The 21,740-nt window shown below is 41.6% G+C and overlaps 1 protein-coding gene across 2 annotated transcripts in view; it reads left to right on the top strand.

Moving 5' to 3' along the window:
* Nucleotides 1-20,251, top strand: part of htr2aa (5-hydroxytryptamine (serotonin) receptor 2A-a) — a 112,737-nt gene extending 92,486 nt beyond the window's left edge. For both annotated transcript variants that reach the window (XM_082508529.1, XM_082508530.1), the window contains one exon: nt 17,292-20,251. In XM_082508529.1, coding sequence (XP_082364655.1) covers nt 17,292-18,154 — 863 coding nt within the window. In that variant the 3' untranslated portion in view covers nt 18,155-20,251. The remainder of the gene's footprint in view (nt 1-17,291) is intronic.
* Nucleotides 20,252-21,740: the final 1,489 nt, after the last annotated feature.

Consider the following 21,740-nt stretch of genomic DNA (forward strand, 5'->3'; position numbering starts at 1 on the left):
CACTGCTCTTGGAACATGTGCTGGTACCAGGTGGTGTCATGCCTGTCATAAAACAGTGTAACATGAGGTGGGTCAGGGGGAGGGACATAAGGATGCAGGAGTGAGAGCCACGGCCGCCATTGCTGAAAAGCAGTCCAAACTCCTGGTTCAGCAGGTGTTTCAACTTCCAATAATGCCCAGTAGATGTCAGCAGAGTCCGCTAAACAGGAGGAGGGTTGCAGCAGAAACTGACCACCTCCCTCTGGCCCATCAGAACAGGGAAGCACAACCCCAGTAGGGAGAGTTACAGTTAGGCCTTGCGAAGAGCAGAGTATTGTGGCTCCTAATTTAATCAACAAGTCTCTTCCCAGTAAATTCACAGGCGCCTGTTTTGAACAAACATAGCTGTGTAACAAAGTCTGATCTCCAACCGTTGTGGGGAGGGGCACGGTGTAAGGCAGAGTTTTAGGTTCCCCAGATATGCCCACCACTGTAATCACTGTGTCAGTAAGTCTTTCACGAGCAACATCCTTAATGGTGGAGTACGTAGCTCCAGTGTCCACTAAAAAGCTGCTTCTTCTTTTATCTACAGTTATGGACAGCATAGGGTCCGCCGTTGTCCCTTCACTGTCCTGGGCAGTCTGTGGGGTGTCCTATAGCTGGGGACCACCCTCGTAGTACTCCCACCCCATCACAGGCATCTGTGGGGCCGGGGGCACTTCAACTAAAGCACCACGAGGTCCACCTCTGTGGCCAGGATGCTGATAGGGCCCACCACGGGCTCCCCTGCCTCTTCCAGCAGCCGGGTTCAAAGGGCACGCTTTAGCCCAGTGTCCAGGTTGTCCACACCGGAAACAAACATACATCTGGCCTCCCCTACCACCTCCCATCTGACCTCTTCCCCTGAAACCACCTCTGTTTCCTCCAAATGGGGAACCTCTCTGCCCATAAGGGGCCGGGGCGTGATAAGCACCATACTGGGGGGGCTGTGGATCAGCTGGCCACGGGTTCGGATACAAATCAGGGGCAACTGGACCAGGAGGGGGAGCCGCGGCGGCCACAAGCTGCTTTTTAGGCTTGTCACCTTTTCCACCCAGGTCGTTTTTCGCTTTCTGCAGCTGAACCTTCAACAGTTGCAACTGTAAATCTTCGACGCTCTCCGCTTTATCATCAGACTTAATCTGCACTTTGTTAAGATTAAAAATCAAATGTTTCTTCCAGATTGCAAAGTCACAGTCCTGCAAATCAGGATTATCCTCCATTTTCTGGCTTACTGACTCCGGAATGCCCCTCAGCACCGCCCTTCTAAACCACATGCTCTGTGAACAAGTCCTACTGGGGTGATGACCTGTATGGTTCACCCAGTCTTCAACAGCCTGATTTAGATAATGGGTGGGATTTTGCTTTTCCTCCCATTTAAATTTCTGTAAGGTGCCTTGATTTTTGGGTGGGAATTGTTTGCGCAGGGCCGGTCCAATAAACCTCAAGGCCTGCATTAGTGGCACCTCGTTCTCATGCGTGGTAGTACCCGCATTTTGTTCCAGATCCGCTGCCTGAGATCGGGATGTGCACCTAGTTATAATAGCTCTAAAATCTCCCAGTGCGAGGTCCTGTCCAGCTGTGTATTTATCCAAACCAGCTAACCAGGCATTCCCTCCCTCCATTATGTCAGGGAGTTTGTCCACTAGGGCCTGGACATCTCCGAATGAATAAGGTTGATACACTGGTCTACGTTGCGCTTTAGTCTGGACCAGGGGAAACATGCCTGGAGGCTGAGGCACAGGGCCCTTAGATCTAGTCTGATATCCTAAACTGTGAGGGGTAGAGGGGGGTGTATTGTTAAGGTCACTGAGTTCATCATCAGTATCCTCAGTTTCTCCCCCGCCTGGTGGGGTAGCAGTGTCAGCAAAAACGTGGGCTAAACTCATCTGTGTTTCCGGATCCTGACGGCCCACCAAAGACATGGTAACTGTGACATTTGGTGAAGTGCCAGGCTCAGTTTTTGCAGTAGCGGTCAGATCTCCTTTAACGGCGACAGGAGTGCTGGCAAAGGGGTTGGACCGGGAAAGAGGGGCTGACGCAACACGATTATTCACCTGGACCACTGACCTATGTTCATTTAAGCAGCTGCGTAATGCTGCTTCTAGATCAGTTAATTGTTGTTCAGTGGGTTCCTGTCTGTTCATTCGAACCGCAAATGGTGCGCTCGCAAATGGGTCAGTTAGGCCCTCAGATCCGGTTCCAGAACAATGGGACATGGAAGAGGGGGCTCTACTACTAGCTGAGGGTGTCGCCGACAGAGAGGAGCTTCCTGGGCAAAAATGCTTGGTATCTATGGGAGTTGGAGCTACGGGCGGTTCTTCTCCAATAGTCATTATTCCACCAGAGATATTAAGTACCGGATATATGCCTGCTGAGGGAGGAGTCTGGACTGAGGCAGAATAGGGAGGTGGCTGAGACCTATTTTTCTTCATGTGTGGTTTTGCAGTTTCCCATAAACACACCCAGTGATTAAATTTAGCTTTGCGGCCTGCGTGCTTATCTGCTTCCTTTCTGTGTCTCACCCCGCTTATCACACCTGCACCTGCTGCTGCTGAGTTGGCTTCTTCCTCTTTCTCTTTTGCCTGCATAGCCTTATTCTGCCAAATTATTCCCCAATTACCACTACTCCCCTCATTCTTTCCCTTTTCTTTCATTAACCTTTCAGCTGTTTTCCTCAATGACTCTTTCTGCTTTTTTGCTTCTTTAGGCTGGTGTGTGGAGTTGATGACTGTCTCAACACATGTTAATTGTTCTCCCAATGTGCTAAGAATAACACCGGGACCCCAACCATCATCATTAGTTTGTCGATCTAATTCTCCATCCATTTTACTGTCAATGGAGGAGTGTTCTTTTATTGATTTTAAAGGAGAATTTGGACCAGCTGGGTTTCTGCCTCTGTTAGGCACTAATCAGCTGGGGCGCTGCTTTAAAGGTGAGTCAGCACTGAAATATCCCTTCAGGTGTTACCAAGCTTCTACCAAACCGGAGTCTGGCGGGTAACCTTGCCTAGAGCTTCCTGATAGGGGTGCTAGTTGGTTGTCACCTTGTTCACACGTCTCATTCACACTTCATACATTACCTGCAGTCACTCATTACCCTCCTTATGTATGTAATAAATGTGTAAAAAAATTCTATGTGTGGTGTATTATTTTAACCAAAAGAGGAACCTAGTTCCTTTAATTGTGTAATCTGTGAACACGGAGAACCAAACTGTCCTGCCCAGTGTTCCACAGCAAGCATTCAGCGTGTATTTATGTGTGTCCAATATCAAACAGAACATCAGAACATTTAAAACACTAAAATCATCGGGGTTTTAAGAAGAGATCCGTTTTCTCCTATTGATCAAAGGGACCCCTCCTTTGGACTCCAACCAGTACTTCTCCTTTTTAAGTTTTAGAGGATCTTTTCTAATAAAGTCCTCTGGGCCTTCCTAACCCTTCTGTAGTTTAGAGAATATTACTAAAAAATATTCTCAAGGCCTTTAACCTTTTAATTTGTTTAGAAAGGCGTTACTAATAAACCCTTTCAAGGTCCCAGACCTGCTGAGGTATTTATCCGACACCGGAGAGCGACCCGTCGGCCGCAACCGTGGTCAGACCTCAGTTCACTCTTATCTTTATTCACTTATTCACTTATTTCTTATTCACTTGTCTGATTCTCAGCAAGCCTTAAGTAAGCCAGACAATTTTGGTTATGAATTACTAGGAGTTTGGACACTAAGTATTTTTATAATGTTCAATATAGCAGAAATAAAAGGTCTGCTTACCTTGTTTTTGTGTGCACACAGCTTTTGTCCAAACTCCGTTCACTCAGACCACGGCTGATGTCCTCCCCCCCGTTCCAGTTTGGCCTGGAGCGGATCCTGTTCCGTGACGCCAATTGAAGGATATAAAAAAAACAACAGCAATAGAATAATATTAAACACAAAGTGAACCCGTCTTCCTTCATTAAATAGGTTCTTTTAGATGTTAAGGAGGAATTGACTTAACCAGGCTGGCGGAGAATGAAGACAACCGGACACCTGCAGCAGATGGGGGAATCAGTGAACTTTTATTGAGGCAGAGACAACCTCTCAAAAACAGCTCACATCAAGAGATTCCCAATATTTTCTGTGAGGATGGGTATATATTCTCTAAAACTTACAGGAGGGGGTTGTGAGGAAAGTGCTGCATTAGCAGAAAAACAACTCCATAAAAGGAAAGCGGCCTTGGGTGTTCTTCGCTTGCAGATATCTTTCGCCTGCAGGATGAGGCGATCGCTTCTTATCGCTCTCAAGGCCAAAGTCGTGAGCACACATTTTTATTACACAGTTGCACAGTAACTTTAAAGCTGAACAATATTTAAAGCTGAATAATGTGTGATCAGATTATATTTTCTTCACATCCTAAGGTTTTAAAAACTGAGCTTAAATAAATGATTAGCGGTAATAAAAGCCGAGGGAGGTCAACAGGGATCACTGACTGTTTTAGGAGCTTTTTGAGATCAAATAGAAGAAAATACATAACATTAAACATGTTAACAACACAAAAGCCATATTAAACGCAGACTACTTTAGGCCCGGAAGTAGGATTCGTCGCGTCATCACTGAACAACCGGATAGTCCGTGCTGTAGGGAGAATGGACTGCCATACCCGTTATGTGTCTGTGAGCGCGAAAAGGGAGAAAAAGGCGAGTGGAAAAGTACGAGTTGTCATCGAGCAGAAACGGGAGCTGGAAGCATGTAAATATAATAATAACCACTGCAGCCAAGAAGAGTGCCTGACGAGCCCAGTTGTAAGTAAGCTATTAAGACTCGACTGTAGGCTGTGTTCGTGTTTTCCTCTGAAACAATAAGTTCCGTTGGAGCAGCCTTTCAACGCCTCTGTCTGTCTCTCGCAAGTAAAGTTGACCCACACAACAAAGTAAAGCTAGTTTTCGGCTACGAGCCGACAGGGACCCCGCCGTATTAGTCAGAGGTCCCTTTACTACAGTTCGGAGCCGCGGACCTTCAGTAATAGTAATAAATCACACAGCAATAGTACATTCACGTTGTTGTAAAAAGCATGATAACATATTAAGTAATCCAAAGTATTCCGTTACGTTACTCTCATCGAGTAACGTAACGGAATACGTTACAGAATACATTTTGGGGCATGTATTCTGTAATCTGTAATGGAATACATTTTAAAAGTAACCTTCCCAACACTGGGAGGAGAGAGGTACAACACTGAGCATCTACAGCCATCTGTAAAACACCTCGAAGCTCTGTCATAATTTGGGACTGACTTTCAGCCAGTGGTGTTGGACATCTTGTTAAAATTGATAGAATTACAAGTGCAGAGAAGTACTGCCAGATCCACCATGCAATACTGTCTGCAAAGTGTCTGATTGGAATCGGCTTCATTTTTCACCATGACAATAATCCTAAACGCGCTGCCAATCCAATAAAAGCATCACCTGGTTAGAAAAACACACAGTGGGACACTCAGTCATGGCCTAAATCAGGGGTGGTTTAAAACATTTGTACAGCGCTACATATATTTTGCTTGGGAAATTCCTTATATAAGGTAAAATTATTCAAGCTCTATTTTATGAGTGCATAGTTATCTATTTATACCAGAGAGTATCTTGAAGTGGAATCAGAACCTTTTAGAACAAAGTGCCTAGTGTTCTAATTTATGTTTGTCTAACATTTCATTTTCTGTCTGTGAATGGCTACCCAAGCAATATGGGCTATGTAGGTCAGCTGCTAAGCTTGCCAGGGAGAAGGGGAAGCTTCCCTTTATGTGTCACTTACATGGTTCACGAGCATAATATATTCACTCAGTCTGATTTCATTGTACTTTGTCAAAACACTGTATTTAACCAAGCCTGAAAGATTATTAGAATTTGAAATGAAAATACTTTCAGAATCTCAGCATCAGGGTTTGAACTCAAAATGCACCTGAAAACTGGATAGAAAGAGTATTGATATGATGTATAAGCAGGTTACCTTATGCAGATGAGCTACTGCATAACAATCAGCACATTGTTTGTAAGTAAGTAAAAAGTAAAATTTTATTTATATAGCACATTTCTAGATAAAAGATCACAAAGTGCTTTACAAGGTATAAAACAAAAACAGTCAAAAGTTAACAAAATGCAATTACAAAAAGATTTGTGCAATAACAAACAATTTAGGTGCCACAGTCTGTAACATGGCTATTATAATGAAAGTGGAGATTATATCAAAGAGGAGAAATGTATAGAAAAAAGTGTTAGGTGACAAAACAGAAATGAGAAGTGAGACAGGGATGTTGGAAACAGGCCAGATGTATCTCCTTGTAACAGCAGTTGATGTGTGAGACATTCGTAAAAGTGAGACTCCATCTGCTTGTGTGGGACAAACAACTTTAAAGACTCATGAATTTCTAGCATTGCCTGTTAAGCATGAACACCACAAATATTGATTCACTGGGGTGGAAACATATTTTGACACAAACCACATTTATTACAGACCATTTCCTGAGAGGCTTGTTTTCCCTTTTCCGCTCAGTGAAGTCAGAGAGAAGACATCTGCGTCACTCAGTACTGAAGTCTTCTTTTGTTTTTGCTGCTTTACCTCCTGCTGGGGCTCTTACCTGATATTATGTGAATAAATGATCACGAGGCAGAAAGCTTCAGAGTGAGCGGAAGAGACTGCATTTCAAGTAAACAACATACAGTTAAATGCAAAACATTTACATCACTTATAAACAGTTGCTAGTGTCCAAGTGCTCAGCAACTTGGCACAAACTAATTGCATATAGATGGTTAAGATCAGGCAGAGCATCAGAATAGGGGAACGGAGGGGATTTAGGTGACTCTGATTGTGGAATTCAGAGTTACTTAAGAATGTCATAAATTGTTTCAGAAACTGTTGAGCTACTGAAAGTTTCCTGCACAATTATCCGTAGGGTTTACACAGACTGGCCTAATAAAGAAAATATCCTGTGAGAGGCAGTTGTCTTGGCACAAACGCCCTATTGTTACCAGAGCTCAGAGGAGAATTTGGGCTGACAGGAAGGCAAAAGTAATTCAAATAACCACTTGTTGTTTGGAAGAGCATCTCTCAATGCACAACAGCAGAAGACCACACCGGGTCCTTCTCTTTTTATCTAAGAACAAAAAACTGAGCCTACAGTTTGCATAATTTCACCAAAACAGGACATATGCATCTTTGTTTAATCAGTGAGCTTTACTCATGTTAATTTTGTCAAATTTCAAAACCTGCTGCAAAAGAACTGGGACAAAGCAATCACTGAACTGTGGAGAACCTGAAAACCTTTCATCTGTTAAATAGAAAACAATAGAATTTTCAAATTTTCGTTTTTGTAACATTCATGAAAACATTACCCAAGAACTTAGACTTACACTAAGCTCAAATAAGTGACATTTATCTCATTCTCAGTTTGAAAGGGAAAAGCCTCAGTATACTTCCTCCATACCCTTCAACTTTTCCTTTAAGTGCAGTTTACTGTTGTCTTTGTCATATTGCAGCTTACTGTACCAATAGTAAAATTAATTTCATTAAAAAGAGATTATGATCCAGGGCGCTGCAGAAAGATCCAAAATAAACATTCACGTCTGGAGACATGAATGGCACAGTCCCGTGCATGAAGATAGAAAACAGGCCCATTCAAAGGTCAGAATTAAAATGGATTTAACAGAAGAATAACATGACTTGGATGCTGCCAGCTCTTTGTGAAAAATTGACTAATTAAAGCCAACAGCAAAGACCAGAGTCTTTGTCACCACGACATGTTTGCCAATTTTGTAGCCACTTGTCATCCTGGTGTCTTCCAGTACTGAATGTCAACATATTTACAGCAGGAAATAAGACTCTAATCCATCTAGAGCTGCTGCTGTGATGTGAACAAACCCTCATCTAACTAACAGAGTCTGCTGGCTACAACACAGAGCTGACGGCTGGCAGGAAGAAAAAAACCCTCATGTGGTTGTGGTTGCATTATTTTTCAGTCTCAAGATAATATCTATATTTGTATAGGTTTACAATCTACAGTGGGGCAAAAAAGTATTTAGTCAGCCACCGATTGTGCAAGTTCCCCCACTTAAAATGATGACAGAGGTCAGTAATTTGCACCAGAGGTACACTTCAACTGTGAGAGACAGAATGTGAAAAAAAAAATCCATGAATTCACCTGGTAGGATTTGTAAAGAATTTATTCATAAATTAGGGTGGAAAATAAGTATTTGGTCACCTCAAACAAGGAAAATCTCTGGCTCTCACAGACCTGTAACGTCTTCTGTAAGAAGCTTTTCTGTCCCCCACTCGTTACCTGTATGAATGGCACCTGTTTAAACTCATCATCTGTATAAAAGACACCTGTCCACAGCCTCAAACAGTCAGACTCCAAACTCCGCCATGGCCAAGACCAAAGAGCTTTCGAAGGACACCAGGAAAAGTATTGTAGACCTGCACCAGACTGGGAAGAGTGAATCTACAATAGGCGAGCAGCTTGGTGTGAAAAAATCAACTGTGGGAGCAATCATCAGAAAATGGAAGACATACAAGACCACTGATAATCTCCCTCCATCTGGGGCTCCACGCAAGATCTCATCCCGTGGGGTCAAAATGATCATGAGAACGGTGAGCAAAGATCGCAGAACCACACAGGGGGACCTGGTGAATGACCTGCAGAGAGCTGGGACCAAAGTAACAAAGGTCACCATCAGTAACACACTACAACGGCAGGGAATCAAATCCCGCAGTGCCAGACGTGTTCCGCTGCTGAAGCCAGTGCATGTCCAGGCCCGTCTGAAGTTTGCCAGAGAGCACATGGATGATACAGCAGAGGATTGGGAGAATGTCATGTGGTCAGATGAAACCAAAGTAGAACTTTTTGGTATAAACTCAACTCGTCGTGTTTGGAGGAAGAAGAATACTGAGTTGCATCCCAAGAACACCATACCTACTGTGAAGCATGGGGGTGGAAACATCATGCTATGGGGCTGTTTTTCTGCCAAGGGGACAGGACGACTGATCCGTGTTAAGGACAGAATGAATGGGGCCATGTATCGTGAGATTTTGAGCCAAAACCTCCTTCCATCAGTGAGAACTTTGAAGATGAAACGAGGCTGGGTCTTCCAACATGACAATGATCCAAAACACACCGCCCGGGCAACAAAGGAGTGGCTCCGTAAGAAGCATTTGAAAGTCCTGGAGTGGCCTAGCCAGTCTCCAGACCTCAACCCCATAGAAAATCTGTGGCGGGAGTTGAAAGTCCGTGTTGCTCGGCGACAGCCCCAAAACATCACTGCTCTCGAGAAGATCTGCATGGAGGAATGGGCCAAAATACCAGCTACTGTGTGTGCAAACCTGGTAAAGACCTATAGTAAACGTTTGACCTCTGTTATTGCCAACAAAGGTTATGTTACAAAGTATTGAGTTGTTTTTTTGTTATTGACCAAATACTTATTTTCCACCCTGATTTACGAATAAATTCTTTACAAATCCTACCATGTGGATTCATGGATTTTTTTTTTCACATTCTGTCTCTCACAGTTGAAGTGTACCTCTGGTGCAAATTACTGACCTCTGTCATCATTTTAAGTGGGGGAACTTGCACAATCGGTGGCTGGCTAAATACTTTTTTACCCCACTGTACTTTATCTACTCCTCTTTTATATGATTGAGAACCTGATCTTCTTCTTTGGCCCAGAAACAGCATTTATTGAACTAGTTGGTTCTGGGTTAACTTCAGGATCACAACTTTCTTGAAATTTCTCAAACTGAAGAAAATTTCGTAAGAAGTCCAAAATAACAAAGGAAAGAAATGTCATGTGCTTTTGATTTGAATGTGTGAGTGTATGTTCATGAGATGCCTACAGTAAAACTACACATTAAAGTACTTTTGACTCTATTGTGGATAGTGTGATCAAAATCTATTTTAACTGTGTATTTCAGACCAAAATTAAGGTCAAGTATAAAGATGGGTGAGGTCTGGCCCATGAGTACTCATGTGGTAATGACTACTGATACTACTCATGGCTTTGACTATCACCAGTGATGAATCACTGATTTCATATTCATCACTATATCCTCAGTGGCTCTGATAGAGCAGAGCACTGGATTTTCTCCATTTGAATCATCTCATAGCAGCACTTTAGCCAAAAACAGACACAAACAGCTCAAACGGACGACACATCTGCAAACCTCTATGGCAAACAAATCAAGACTCACAGATCAAAGAAACCAGCAGTGAAAAGGTTGTGTGAGTGTCTTTGAATTCAGCTCTCTGAAGGTTGATCATTTTCACAAGAGAAGAGAAACCCAATATCTTCCTTAGTAGCCCATTTGCCTCGAGGCTGAATGTGTGCTACAGTAGCCTTTCTTTCAGCTCCAGACAGAAAACTAACAAAAGTTTTTTCCATCTGTAGAACTGCAGCTCTATGGACTGCTTTGTAAACACACAAAAACAGTGGAAAATTCACCGAGTTCACTCAGATCACATTCTCTACATTCTCATGATATGAACATAGACTGCAGCTCCTGACCTGCATCTGCAGGATTGTATGCACTGCACTTAATTTGTTTTTCAATGCAAAAATTTCTACATCGTAGGATCAATAAAGTCTTATCTTATCTTATGATTCCCTACTTAGATGAACAAGCAGGTGTTTCAAAAACAGCTGCATGTTGACTGGAGTTAGAGCTTATCCTTGTAAATTTACCCAAGCATTGAGTGAAGATAAATATGCTATCATAATTCAAAATATATTATCCTACAACACAAGTTTGTGGAACATCTGGTATCAAATAATAGAGATAAAACGCATGCAAGTTATTAAATGGTTGTAAATCTGCTACATTTCTTCAGCTCTTTCAGTTCTGATTGTAGTATTCCTGTAGTTTCATCCGTGGTCCTTTTGACGTCTCATCAACAATAGATACTGCCATTCAAAGTTGCCGGCTTTAACCAGAGGTTAGCCAACAGTCAGTCAACAGGGATTCTCCCCTTCATTCCTTGGGGCGTATCTGCTTTCCACTATAAACACACCCCTTTCACTCAACTGCAGAGTGTAACCAAGAAATGCCGCATTCTTCAAAAAACCTTTGACTTGGATTGTCAGCTATAGATGATTTTCTCTGTATTATTGTACGGTGTCTTTGCCTAATAACATAAAGCATTGAGGCCACAGTTTTGATTTGATGCTATATAAATAAAACTGAAATGAATTTCACATTCTGCAATAGCTTTCATTGTGAACCTCTACACCCATTAAAATATATTTTTTTAAAAAACCCTTAAATCAAATGGATAAAACTTTACAGTTAGTTTGACCATTCAGACATTTACTCGCCTCTGTCAGTGTGCCCCAGGGTGGCTGTGGCTACAATGTAGCTTGCCATCACCAGTGTGTGAATGGGTGGATGACTGGTTGTGTAAAGCGCTTCGGGGTCCTTAGGGATTAGAAAAGTGCTATACAAATACAGGCCATTTACCATTTTACTCTGCAAATCACCAAAACTATTTCCAGTAAACAGTTCCTCATTCATAGATACAATTTAAAAGTAAATTAAATACAGAAAAATAATATTCTTGCACACAAGCCTCCTCATAGATCCCAAACCAGATGTGGAGTTTATTTCTGAGACTGGTAGAACTTCATTTTTTATTGAGCCTAAATTGTTGTTTACAATAAATGCAGTCTACTACTATGTGACTTCCATAAATATTAAGGTTTTCCTTCCTGTTATTTAGTGGTGGTTTTTAAATTGATATTACGCTCATCTATCAGCCGGTAATCGGTCAGGACTACATCAGGCATCCATCATTGTCCTGTCAGGGATGAGCCATTTTAAGCGGCTGCATCTGTTAATTCATATAATGATGTTCATATTATGTAAGCAGCTATTAATGGGAATAATTTTTTTTAAATTTTGTGCTATTTTGTCTTTTCTGTATTTGCAGTCTGTTCACGCTGCTTCCTAAATCCCTTTTCTTCGTTGGTAAATTGATGATTTTTCCTTTTTTGTGTGTATTTGCACCAAACAGATATTATACAATATAACAACACGTAAGAAAGTGCCCCAAGCAAGTTTCCTGTAAGCTTCTTTGTGTCTTTCTATTTCTACAGATCTCAGTTTCCTAATCCCCAGTGACAAATTTCTTATAAAATCTTTTTATCAGTTATGTAGGCCCATATAAATTCTAATGCACATCTAAGCAAAGTTGTTTCTTGGCAGGAAAAATAGTCCCCTGTTCCTTAATCTAACAGCTCATTCCACCTCCACACCTCGCAGTTAAAGCAGGTACAGAGAACTAAAAGCAATCACTGCTTTTATCAGATGAATGCAGTACAATAAAAAGCTTATAGTCATCGTTTTTTTGCTTTCAGAGTTCTAAGCACAAACCAGCTGTTTGAAGCATTTTCCAATCAGATTTCAGGCTGCACTGATTCTCCTAAATGTCTTGATTTATACTTCCAGACTGAAGCATTCTCCATCATCTCTCTCTTCTTCTTCATCTCCTTTGTGTCTCCCTCCCCTCTGTTTTCTCCCACTTGATCGTCTTTCATCTTCTTTTCCACCTCTGATATATTATTTCCTGACCGATTTGTTTCATGTCCTCAGTGTTGAGTTTGCCATCAGGGACAAGAGAAGGAGGCCAAAAAACACAAAAAACAACAACTAGCTTTTGATTTCTGTGATTCTGTGTGATGGATGCTTGAGGGACTTATCTGAAGAACAAAATTAATCCAGGGACTTGTATCACCGTCACCTCAACAAATAACGTTTGATCAGCTGGATATGAAGCAGACAGCAATTTAAAGTTACTAATGATATTTCCTTTCTCTTTGAATCCAGCTCTGTTTTTGAGTGTTTCTTTTTCTTTGACACCTTCAGTCCGTCAGCTGCCTAACCGCTCCACAGTAATGATGAAAAATACGTCTGTGCCTAATCACCTGCTTTTTAAAAACATACAAAGCCACATATCCACAGCAGACAGCCTCTACTCACCTACAAAACGTAATTTTGTAATGAGGAGCTTGATAGCACATCGACATTTAGCCCGAATGTTATCACCATGGAGTTTAATAACGGCACAGCAGATGCCATATCATGCTTGTCTGTGAGCCTCGAGTCTAAAAGCACTCTTCAGCTCTCAATCAAACATTGTGAGCGTGTCTGAGTTTGCATTTGTCACGGAGGGACAGGCCTGCTACGTAAGAGACTTGGGCCCAAAGTGTCAGGGCGGCTCTGGGTAAAATCCATCTTTAATGTTTCTCATTAGAAGGTTAATCAAGCAATAAGACATGCCAGAAATGACCAAAAGTTAAAGACTCTGACAAACTCAACCTAAACTACATAAAAATTATATGAAGAGATTAAATGGCAAAGAGATCAAAATCAACCACAATAAGACATGACGAGAGTCCAAAACTCCTTTTAAGAGAACAATATCATATTTTATATAGATAGTCTTCATTCTTTTTAAACGTACTTTAAGATGTTTGTAGAGAAGTAAAAGTGAGATAATGGAAGCAAGATTTACTTACTTACTTTACTTTCATTAACCAAACTTTTATGGGAGTAGGCAATGGATAATGGGTATTAATTTGTTAATACCTGGACATGAGTAACTTTATTTGATTATATAGAATAGAATAGAATAGAATAGAATAGAATTCAACTTTATTGTCATTGCACATGCACAGGTACAGGGCAACGAAATGCAGTTTGCATCCATCCAGAAGTGCTTTAGTGATATAGGTATATTACAATATATATTAGCAATAATATAGATATGTAAATATATTACAGAAATGGGTCTATTATGGTATGTTATAATGTACACGGTATGAAGTATGTTGTGAATATTCTATAACTATAGGTATGTACAGGCTATGAACAGGATATAAATATGAAAAACTATACAGAATATGAAATAAATAACTTTACAGAATCTGAGATATACTGTTATACAGAAATGGGAACTGTGCAAGTTGTAAACAGTTGTAGGATTAAAGATTATTGAATGTACAGAATGATTATTACAGAGCTATACAGTAGTGCAGTTAAGATAAGTGAGGGTGTAGATAATTTCTACAGAGGCTATATAAAGTGCTAGTGGTTGTGAGTGGTGGTTCAGTCCATGTTATTATTGTGTGTTTGAGGGTACAGTTGTCCATTGTGGGTGTGTGTATGTTCTGTCTATGAGTTTAACGTGGGTCAGATGTCAGGAGGCAGAGTTCAGGAGTCTGACAGCTGTGGGGAAGAAGCTGTTCCGGTACCTGGTGGTCTTAGTCCGGAGGCTCCTGTAGCGCCTCCCAGAGGGCAGGAGGGTGAAGAGTCCATGTGATGGGTGACTGGGGTCTTTGATGATTTTCCCAGCCCTTTTCAGACACCGCTTCCTGTAGATGTCTTTTATGGCAGGAAGTGGTGCTCCGGCGATGCGCTGGGCAGTTTTCACGACCCTCTGCAACGCCTTCCGGTCCGAGGCAGAGCAGTTCCCGTACCAGACTGTTATACAGTTGGTCAGGATGCTCTCTCACTATGGCAACGATAGAAGTTCTCCAGGATGTCTGAGGACAGGTGGTTCTTCCTCAGAGTCCTCAAGAAGAAGAGGCGCTGGTGAGCCTTCTTGACCAGCTTGGAGCAGTTGGTCGTCCAGGTGAGATCCTCGGAGATGTGGACTCCCAGGAACTTGAAGCTGCTCACACGCTCCACAGCCGTCCCCTTAATGTGGATGGGTGGATGTGGGTCAGCATTCCTCCTGTAGTCCACGATGAGCTCCTTGGTCTTCTCGGTGTTAAGCAGCAGGTTGTTTCTGTCACACCACTCAGCCAGACGATCCACCTCCTCCCTGTAGGCGGCCTCATCGTTGTCACTGATGATAATACTACACCACAGTATATTTCCAAATAACTGGTCAGCTTTTGTTTTTAGTGTTTTAGTGTTGTTTTAGTGACGTTGCAAGAATTTCAACATTACATTGTAACAAGTTCAAAAGTTCAAAACAAGGAATCAAAAGCATCATAGTAAAGTCCAGGTGGAAAGAGACAAAAAGGCTGCAAAAAGGCACAACGTCCTGTTGTATTATCATCATAATCACGCTCAGGTTATCACAACCTCTAAAGCTGCCTATTAGACTGCACACTCTTCAAAGATCTTCAAAGCTGTTCAGTCAAAAAACAAACAAACTTTAGTATCTGAAGCAGCTGTAAAAACAGATTTTTTTTTTCATTTCAGATTTTACACAAATAAAACATAAACACTCATGAAATATGTACAGCTCTTTGGACTGTCACCAAATCTTTTACAGTCCTTTGTGCTTTCTAGAGGACCAACAGAGCCAGCAACAGCTCAAAGTTACTACAACTGCTTTAATACAATTCCCAGATGATGTATCTTACTGATTTTGCTGTTGTCATTGTTGTGTTTTGTATGCAGAGCACCTTCTGAAACTGTACTACAGCATTTGCAGCTTTAAATACAATACCATCGATACTTTTAAAGTAGAAGGATGACAGTCCACCCACCCACGCTCCCTGAAGCAGGCAGCTGAGATGGGAGTAAATATCTCTTTTATGAGGGCTGCAAAGCTTCACAGTGAAGCACCGAAACCAGTTTTCTGTCAAACCAGCCAAACTTAATGAGAATTATCCATCTTTGACCCTCCTGCTCCTAATGTGCAGCAACAATTTCAGTCTACCTTCGCTGCGCCCGTCCATCTCCAACCATCTCGCCCTCCTCCTCTCCCCGCTCTATCTCTGTCTCTTTCTGTCACTTTCCTTCTATTTGTTATGAGCCGGTAATGAGAACATGGCGTGTGGGAGATTGCTCAGTTTATCTCCTTCTACCCAGTTCCTGCTAGTATCATCCAAAACCTTTTTTAGACATTTTCTTATTACATTTATCACAACGTGTGACTGCCAAAGCCCCTGCAGACAATTAAAAAGAACAAATAACCCAAAACAATAAAGGAAGTTCACCGTTAAACGTTTTAAAGCCGATGTATATCGGGTAATAAAATGGGCAAGTATGCAAGGTGAACTGCTACTGTCAGCCACAGAGGGAGAAGGAAACACTGTCAAACCTCAGATTCAGCCCACAGGAGTAAGGTGGAGGCAAACCTGCACTTTCCTCCCACACTGTGACAGACAGAAAAATGGAAAAAATTGTTTTAGCTGCAAACTTAATGGAAAATTTGACGCCTTTATTTGGGAACAGATACGGTCCAACTGTTGTGTCCGTGCGGTGAAATAGAGCAGACTGGTGAGCTCCACTCAAAAGAAATATTTAAGCTCAAAGATCTGACTTAAAGTAATTTGATTACATTTAAATGTAATCCATGTAATTTTGTTACATAATTGCAACGTGAAATGTTAAAGTTAATGGAATCTGGTCAAATAAGTGTGTTTGATTGGTATACATTCAGTCTATATTTTACTTAACAAACAATTATTTGACTACATAAACCTTTGATTTAATATATGTGAAATATATGTACACACTGTTTGTGTGTATACAGTACTTCTGCTAAATCAGTGGTTTCAAACTGTGGGGCAGGGTCCTGGAGTGAGACAAGGAGCCACCACAGGTGTAGTTCTATGACGTGAAGTTGGATGTCATTTTCTTAAGGAAAAAAAAGCTGAGCTTTAACCTCCTAGGACCTGGCGTCCACATATGTGGACATCACATTTTTGGATGTCTGGATGAAAATACTTAATTTTTCTCTACAAGGGCCTGATATCCACTTACCAGGACATTATACTGCCACTGTTCTATCAAGATTTAAAACCAATGTCCTCATATGTGGATCTCATTTGTCTCAGAAATAAAAATTAGGTAATAAAACAAAAAATCTGGTAATTCTTTGTTTTTACATTCATCAGGTCCCAATCAACCCAAATAGCAAAGAAAAAATTAAAATGCATGCCATGAAAGAGTTCGGGTCTTAGGAGGTTAAGTAACTTGGATCTTTGTTTTATTGTTAATGAGTGATAGAAACCGTGGGCTGTGGGACGTGAACTTTTTTCAGCGTCTCTATGCCAAAAAAGTTTTGCTTGTTTACACAGATAAAGCCTGCAAATCAGTGTGCTCCGATAATAGTTTTGATTTATGACTATAAAACTTAAACTCATGTGAAAATCCATCCACTGCTGCACAAAGCCAGGTTTCCTCTCACCAGCCGACCCTAATCTCCTCTGGTACAGACACAAACACTAATATCTACATGAATCATAGAGGTTGTTATCTAATTGTAATATTCTCCTCATGTCTCTGCTGTTGTCTTTCTCTGTAGGGATCTCAATGCCGATTCCTGTGCTGGGTCTCAGAGACCACTCCAAGGTCTTCAAAGATGGCAGCTGTCTGCTGACAGATAACAATTTCGTGCTGGTCGGCTCCTTTGTGGCCTTCTTTATCCCCCTCACCATCATGGTCGTCACCTATTTCCTGACCATCAACGCCCTGCAGAACGAAGCCACCCTCTGCTTGGACCAGCTGGTCCCACGGCCCAAATGGAGCACTACCTTCACCTTGAGCTTCTTTCCACAAACATCTTTGTCCTCCGAGAAACTCCTCAGGCGATCGATAAGCCGTGACGCCACAGGCAGAGGGAGCACTGGCGGGCTGGGTGGTGCCCGCGGGAGCATATCTGGCTCTCTCTTTGGGCGCCGCACCATGCAGTCGATCAGCAACGAGCAGAAGGCTTCAAAGGTCCTTGGGGTGGTGTTTTTTCTCTTTGTGGTTATGTGGTGCCCGTTTTTCATCACCAATGTGCTGGTGGTGGTGTGTGAACCTGACGTTTGTGACCCGGGAGTCATGGGAGGTCTGCTGAATGTTTTCGTCTGGGTAGGCTACTTGTCCTCTGCAGTCAACCCACTGGTCTACACGTTATTCAATAAGACGTACCGCGCCGCGTTTCTGCGATACGTTCGCTGCCAGTACCAGCCAGAGAAGAAACCTCTTCAGCTTATACTGGTGAACACCATCCCCCCACTGGCTTACAGCTCCACCCAGCTACCTTTGGGAGACATCGGGAAGTTAGGAAATGGAGTGGCGCATTGTAGCAGTGGAGCAAAAGAGTTCTCTTCTCCTGGGCAGGAGATGGAAAAATCCAGGCAGAACAAAAGCCAGGGAGACAAAGACGAGAGCTGTGTGTAAGAAACTGAAACAAAATCCTGGTTAAAGGCCAATCCAGTGCAAGCAATTTCAGTTTCCCCCCTCTGTGGTTACAGTGTAGGGTCTGAGATTTTAAGTGCCAAAGACAATGTGCCTCAAAGTCAGGGGTTCAGAAATACAGAGGTCACTGAAAAAGCAGAAGAAGCCTTTAAATGCTCAACATTTCCACAACAGTTTCCTCAGATTCACACAGCTTCATCAACAGATCAGGTGAACAAGGTCTGTGATTGCTCCTCAAAAATGTTGTAAACAAGCATGTGCATCACAGATCATCATCCCCATCTTCAGGCTCACTGCTCTTTCAGAATCTTTTGTACACTGCCGCAAAAGACAAAATTACTCTTGACAAACATATCAATTAATTTTTTTTCACCAAACAATCTTTGAACGTTATCTTCCAGTCTGAGAGCCAAATCAGAGAGATGAAAAGACGGTACCGTCCGTGTGGATGATGTGAAACACAGTTGGGCACATCCCAACAAAACAGTTCTATTTTGTTACAACACTTTGGACAACAAGGGTGAAAAAGTCAGACATTGTTCACATAACTACATTTTCCATGGATGCTCAGCTGCTCTAACCTCAGCTGCCCCTTCATTTTGCCAGCTCCCTGGCATCAGTCATGTGGTGTCTACCTTCTATCATACCTTTGGGTGGATCAGTGGGGATTAGACTGGATTTCCTGCCACCTTATCAGATGATAGTGTTGGGAGGAGGAAGAACCAGGACGAGCCTAAATACACCAGAACTCCAGACACTTGCAGAGGTCAGATGAAGCTGTCAAAAGGGGATGAAAAAAAAACTTCTGCTGCTTCTGTATTTTATGTTGAAAACAACAAAAGGAAGAACATGTCTGAGGCAGACATTCAGTAATTAGAGAGAATCCATAAATGAATCTATATTTGTATTTTGTGCACATTTGTGAATAAATGTATATGACTGTTGAGGTTAAATAGATTTTATATGCAAATGAGAGGATGATTACTGAAGCTGACATGGTGCAGGATGAGTACAGCAGAGTAGGAGACATTTGATTGGCAGGAAAAAGTGTATTTAAGTGCAGTTGTATCCACTGTAAAGGTCATAGTTTATATTATGTTCAAGCCAAACTATCCGTGCACACTGGCATTTTTATGATGACATTTCCACAAAAAAAAAATGCTTATATACTATCTAGTGTGTTTTGTTTTTTGTTTTTTACTGTTTTTGCTAATATGAGGAGAAGGATGTGAAAGGAGGAAAGTAGCTGGAACAGTGCATGAAGGTGAGCTTGCACCATGGATTTATTGCCAGGAAATATTTGGAGCGGCGTTTCAGACTCAGTCTCAGTGCCTGACACTTGCATGGGCTTGGTCTAAAATTGTAAAAAATCACTGTCTGCACTATGAATGCACACACCAACCTTGTCTCACCCTTAACTCATCACATAGTGATGTTTGGTCTGGACCACATGGATTCCGATTTTGACACCCTGGATATCCCTTTAATGTTGCTTTTGCAAAGTGCCACCTGGTACGGTTTACCCGGAGTCCATCAATGTATGGATCAGGCAATAATGAGCCTGAAGGTAAAAGTAATCCTGTGGTGTTTAGTCCATTTAAATCCAACTGAAAATGAAGATAAGATGGTGCACCCACTATTAGAATTAGAGTAGAAGAAGTTTCTGACCAAGCATCACTATGTAAGGAGTAAGGAATCAGTTTAAGGTGCCCTGTGGAGTTGTGTTTAAAACAAACACCAGTTATGTTCAGCAGTTCTTACCAAACCCACTCTGTTTATGAGCTTGTTTCAAAGAGGCCAGAATGACACAGTATTAGCAGAACCCAACTTTTCAGTTAGTGCAGGTCCCAATGAGCCTCAGCAGCAGTCACTGTGAGAGCTAAATAATTTCACCTACTGGTTAAAAACCTAGAATATGGGAACTCCCACTGATAGCACGACCATCAGTGTCGTATTACATAGTTATGTATTACTTTACCATGAGCCAAAATCTTTGCAGGGTACCTTTAAGTAAGTCACTGTCTTTTAATACTGCACCCAACATCCCACCAAAAGTCACTAACCAAGTGTAAGGAAAGTAAATAAATGGAATTCGCATGATAAGGTGGGGCCAGGTTTCACTATGAGCTCACCCGAAACCCTGACTGATTAGGACCCACACCCAGTTTCACACCTTGGCTCAGGCGATTAGAGGATCATCAGGGGGTCCTTTTGTCCCTCTGCGGGGGGATACTCCCACTAGGTTTAAATCTGGGACTCTCCACCATTTGACCTTAGAACTGAAGAAGCTTCTCGGATGTGAAGTGAAACGTCTTCAAGCAACTTAAAGAAGTCCAGACGCTTTTCTTTGCAAGCTCCATTGACTAAATAAATGGTGTTGCATATGTTATGCAGTTAAAACACACACCTACTCAACAATTTAAATTAGACTAGATGAAACAGATGGCATCGTCATGGCAAAGATTCAATGAATAATGAGAGCAAAAAGAATGCACCTTTTTAACACATTGCTGTTTCAGTGGTTTTATACACTGAGAGGATGTTGAAAAAACAGCTGTTTAACAAAAATTAAGTCCTTGGAGTTGAGAAGTCATCATCAAAGTAATGAATCAGTTGCAGTTTAACATGTCAGGTGTTTTGTGGACACCTATCTATGCCTCATATGAAAAGCATTATTTTAACCCCTTTGTGGAGCAGATCTTCTGCATCAGACAGCTTCTCTGGTTCTGCTCTGCATTGTGACTAAACAGCCAGTGATTTTTAAAGTGTTAGAAAACCATCAATACCTGCTCATATGAAAACAGCATCATTATACTCAGTGGTTGAAATTTAATTTTAAAGATTACTAAATCTCTATAAAGACAGAGGATATTGAATTTTTTTAGAAGCCCCTGCACAGATGTACAATTCACTTCGTTGTAATAAAATGAAATATGGTGTTGGATGATGTTTTTCTGTGGTACAAAGCCACAGTGAAACAATAAATTTGTTATTAGGCTAAACATGCTCAGCGTTGTGGGACCTGTATGAGACATTGATGTTATCAGCATTCATAAGCAACAACTTTTTTCCTTGTAGACAAATTGTTGAGACCAATCAAATAACAGGAGATGCTGCAGAACAGGGTTAACAAGAGTGCTGGAAAGCAAAGGCAACCCGAAGCAGAGGTGGGAGTAAAAGCTGAATGTATCTGAACTTATTAAAGTTTAATATTAATAGTTCCTCCAAATATTAGCTTGGCTTTTGTAAGTGGACTGTAATAGAAAGTTACAAAATGGTATTGGCTTGTAATTTTACAAGCTAATACGTTTTGTTTGTTGGTTGGTTCATTTAAATTTTCTTCTCTAAGTCATTCCATTCTGAAGAACTGGCAATATCATACTGATGTAGAATTCTTCACATCCACCAAGAAAGTTAAAGGGAGCTCAGAGAAAGAAAAAAAGGTTAAAGATGTGATAGCTGTTGCTCTACATATCACACAGAGTGACTGTCAGGTCTGCTGTTTGAAAGAGGGAAATGATTTTTCTACTAAAGGATGTAGCCGGGTTAGTTACTGTTTGCCTCACCT

The sequence above is a fragment of the Aulonocara stuartgranti genome (genome assembly GCF_965226115.1).
Source record: "Aulonocara stuartgranti genome assembly, chromosome: 16".
In the NCBI taxonomy this organism is placed as follows: Eukaryota; Metazoa; Chordata; class Actinopteri; order Cichliformes; family Cichlidae; genus Aulonocara; species Aulonocara stuartgranti.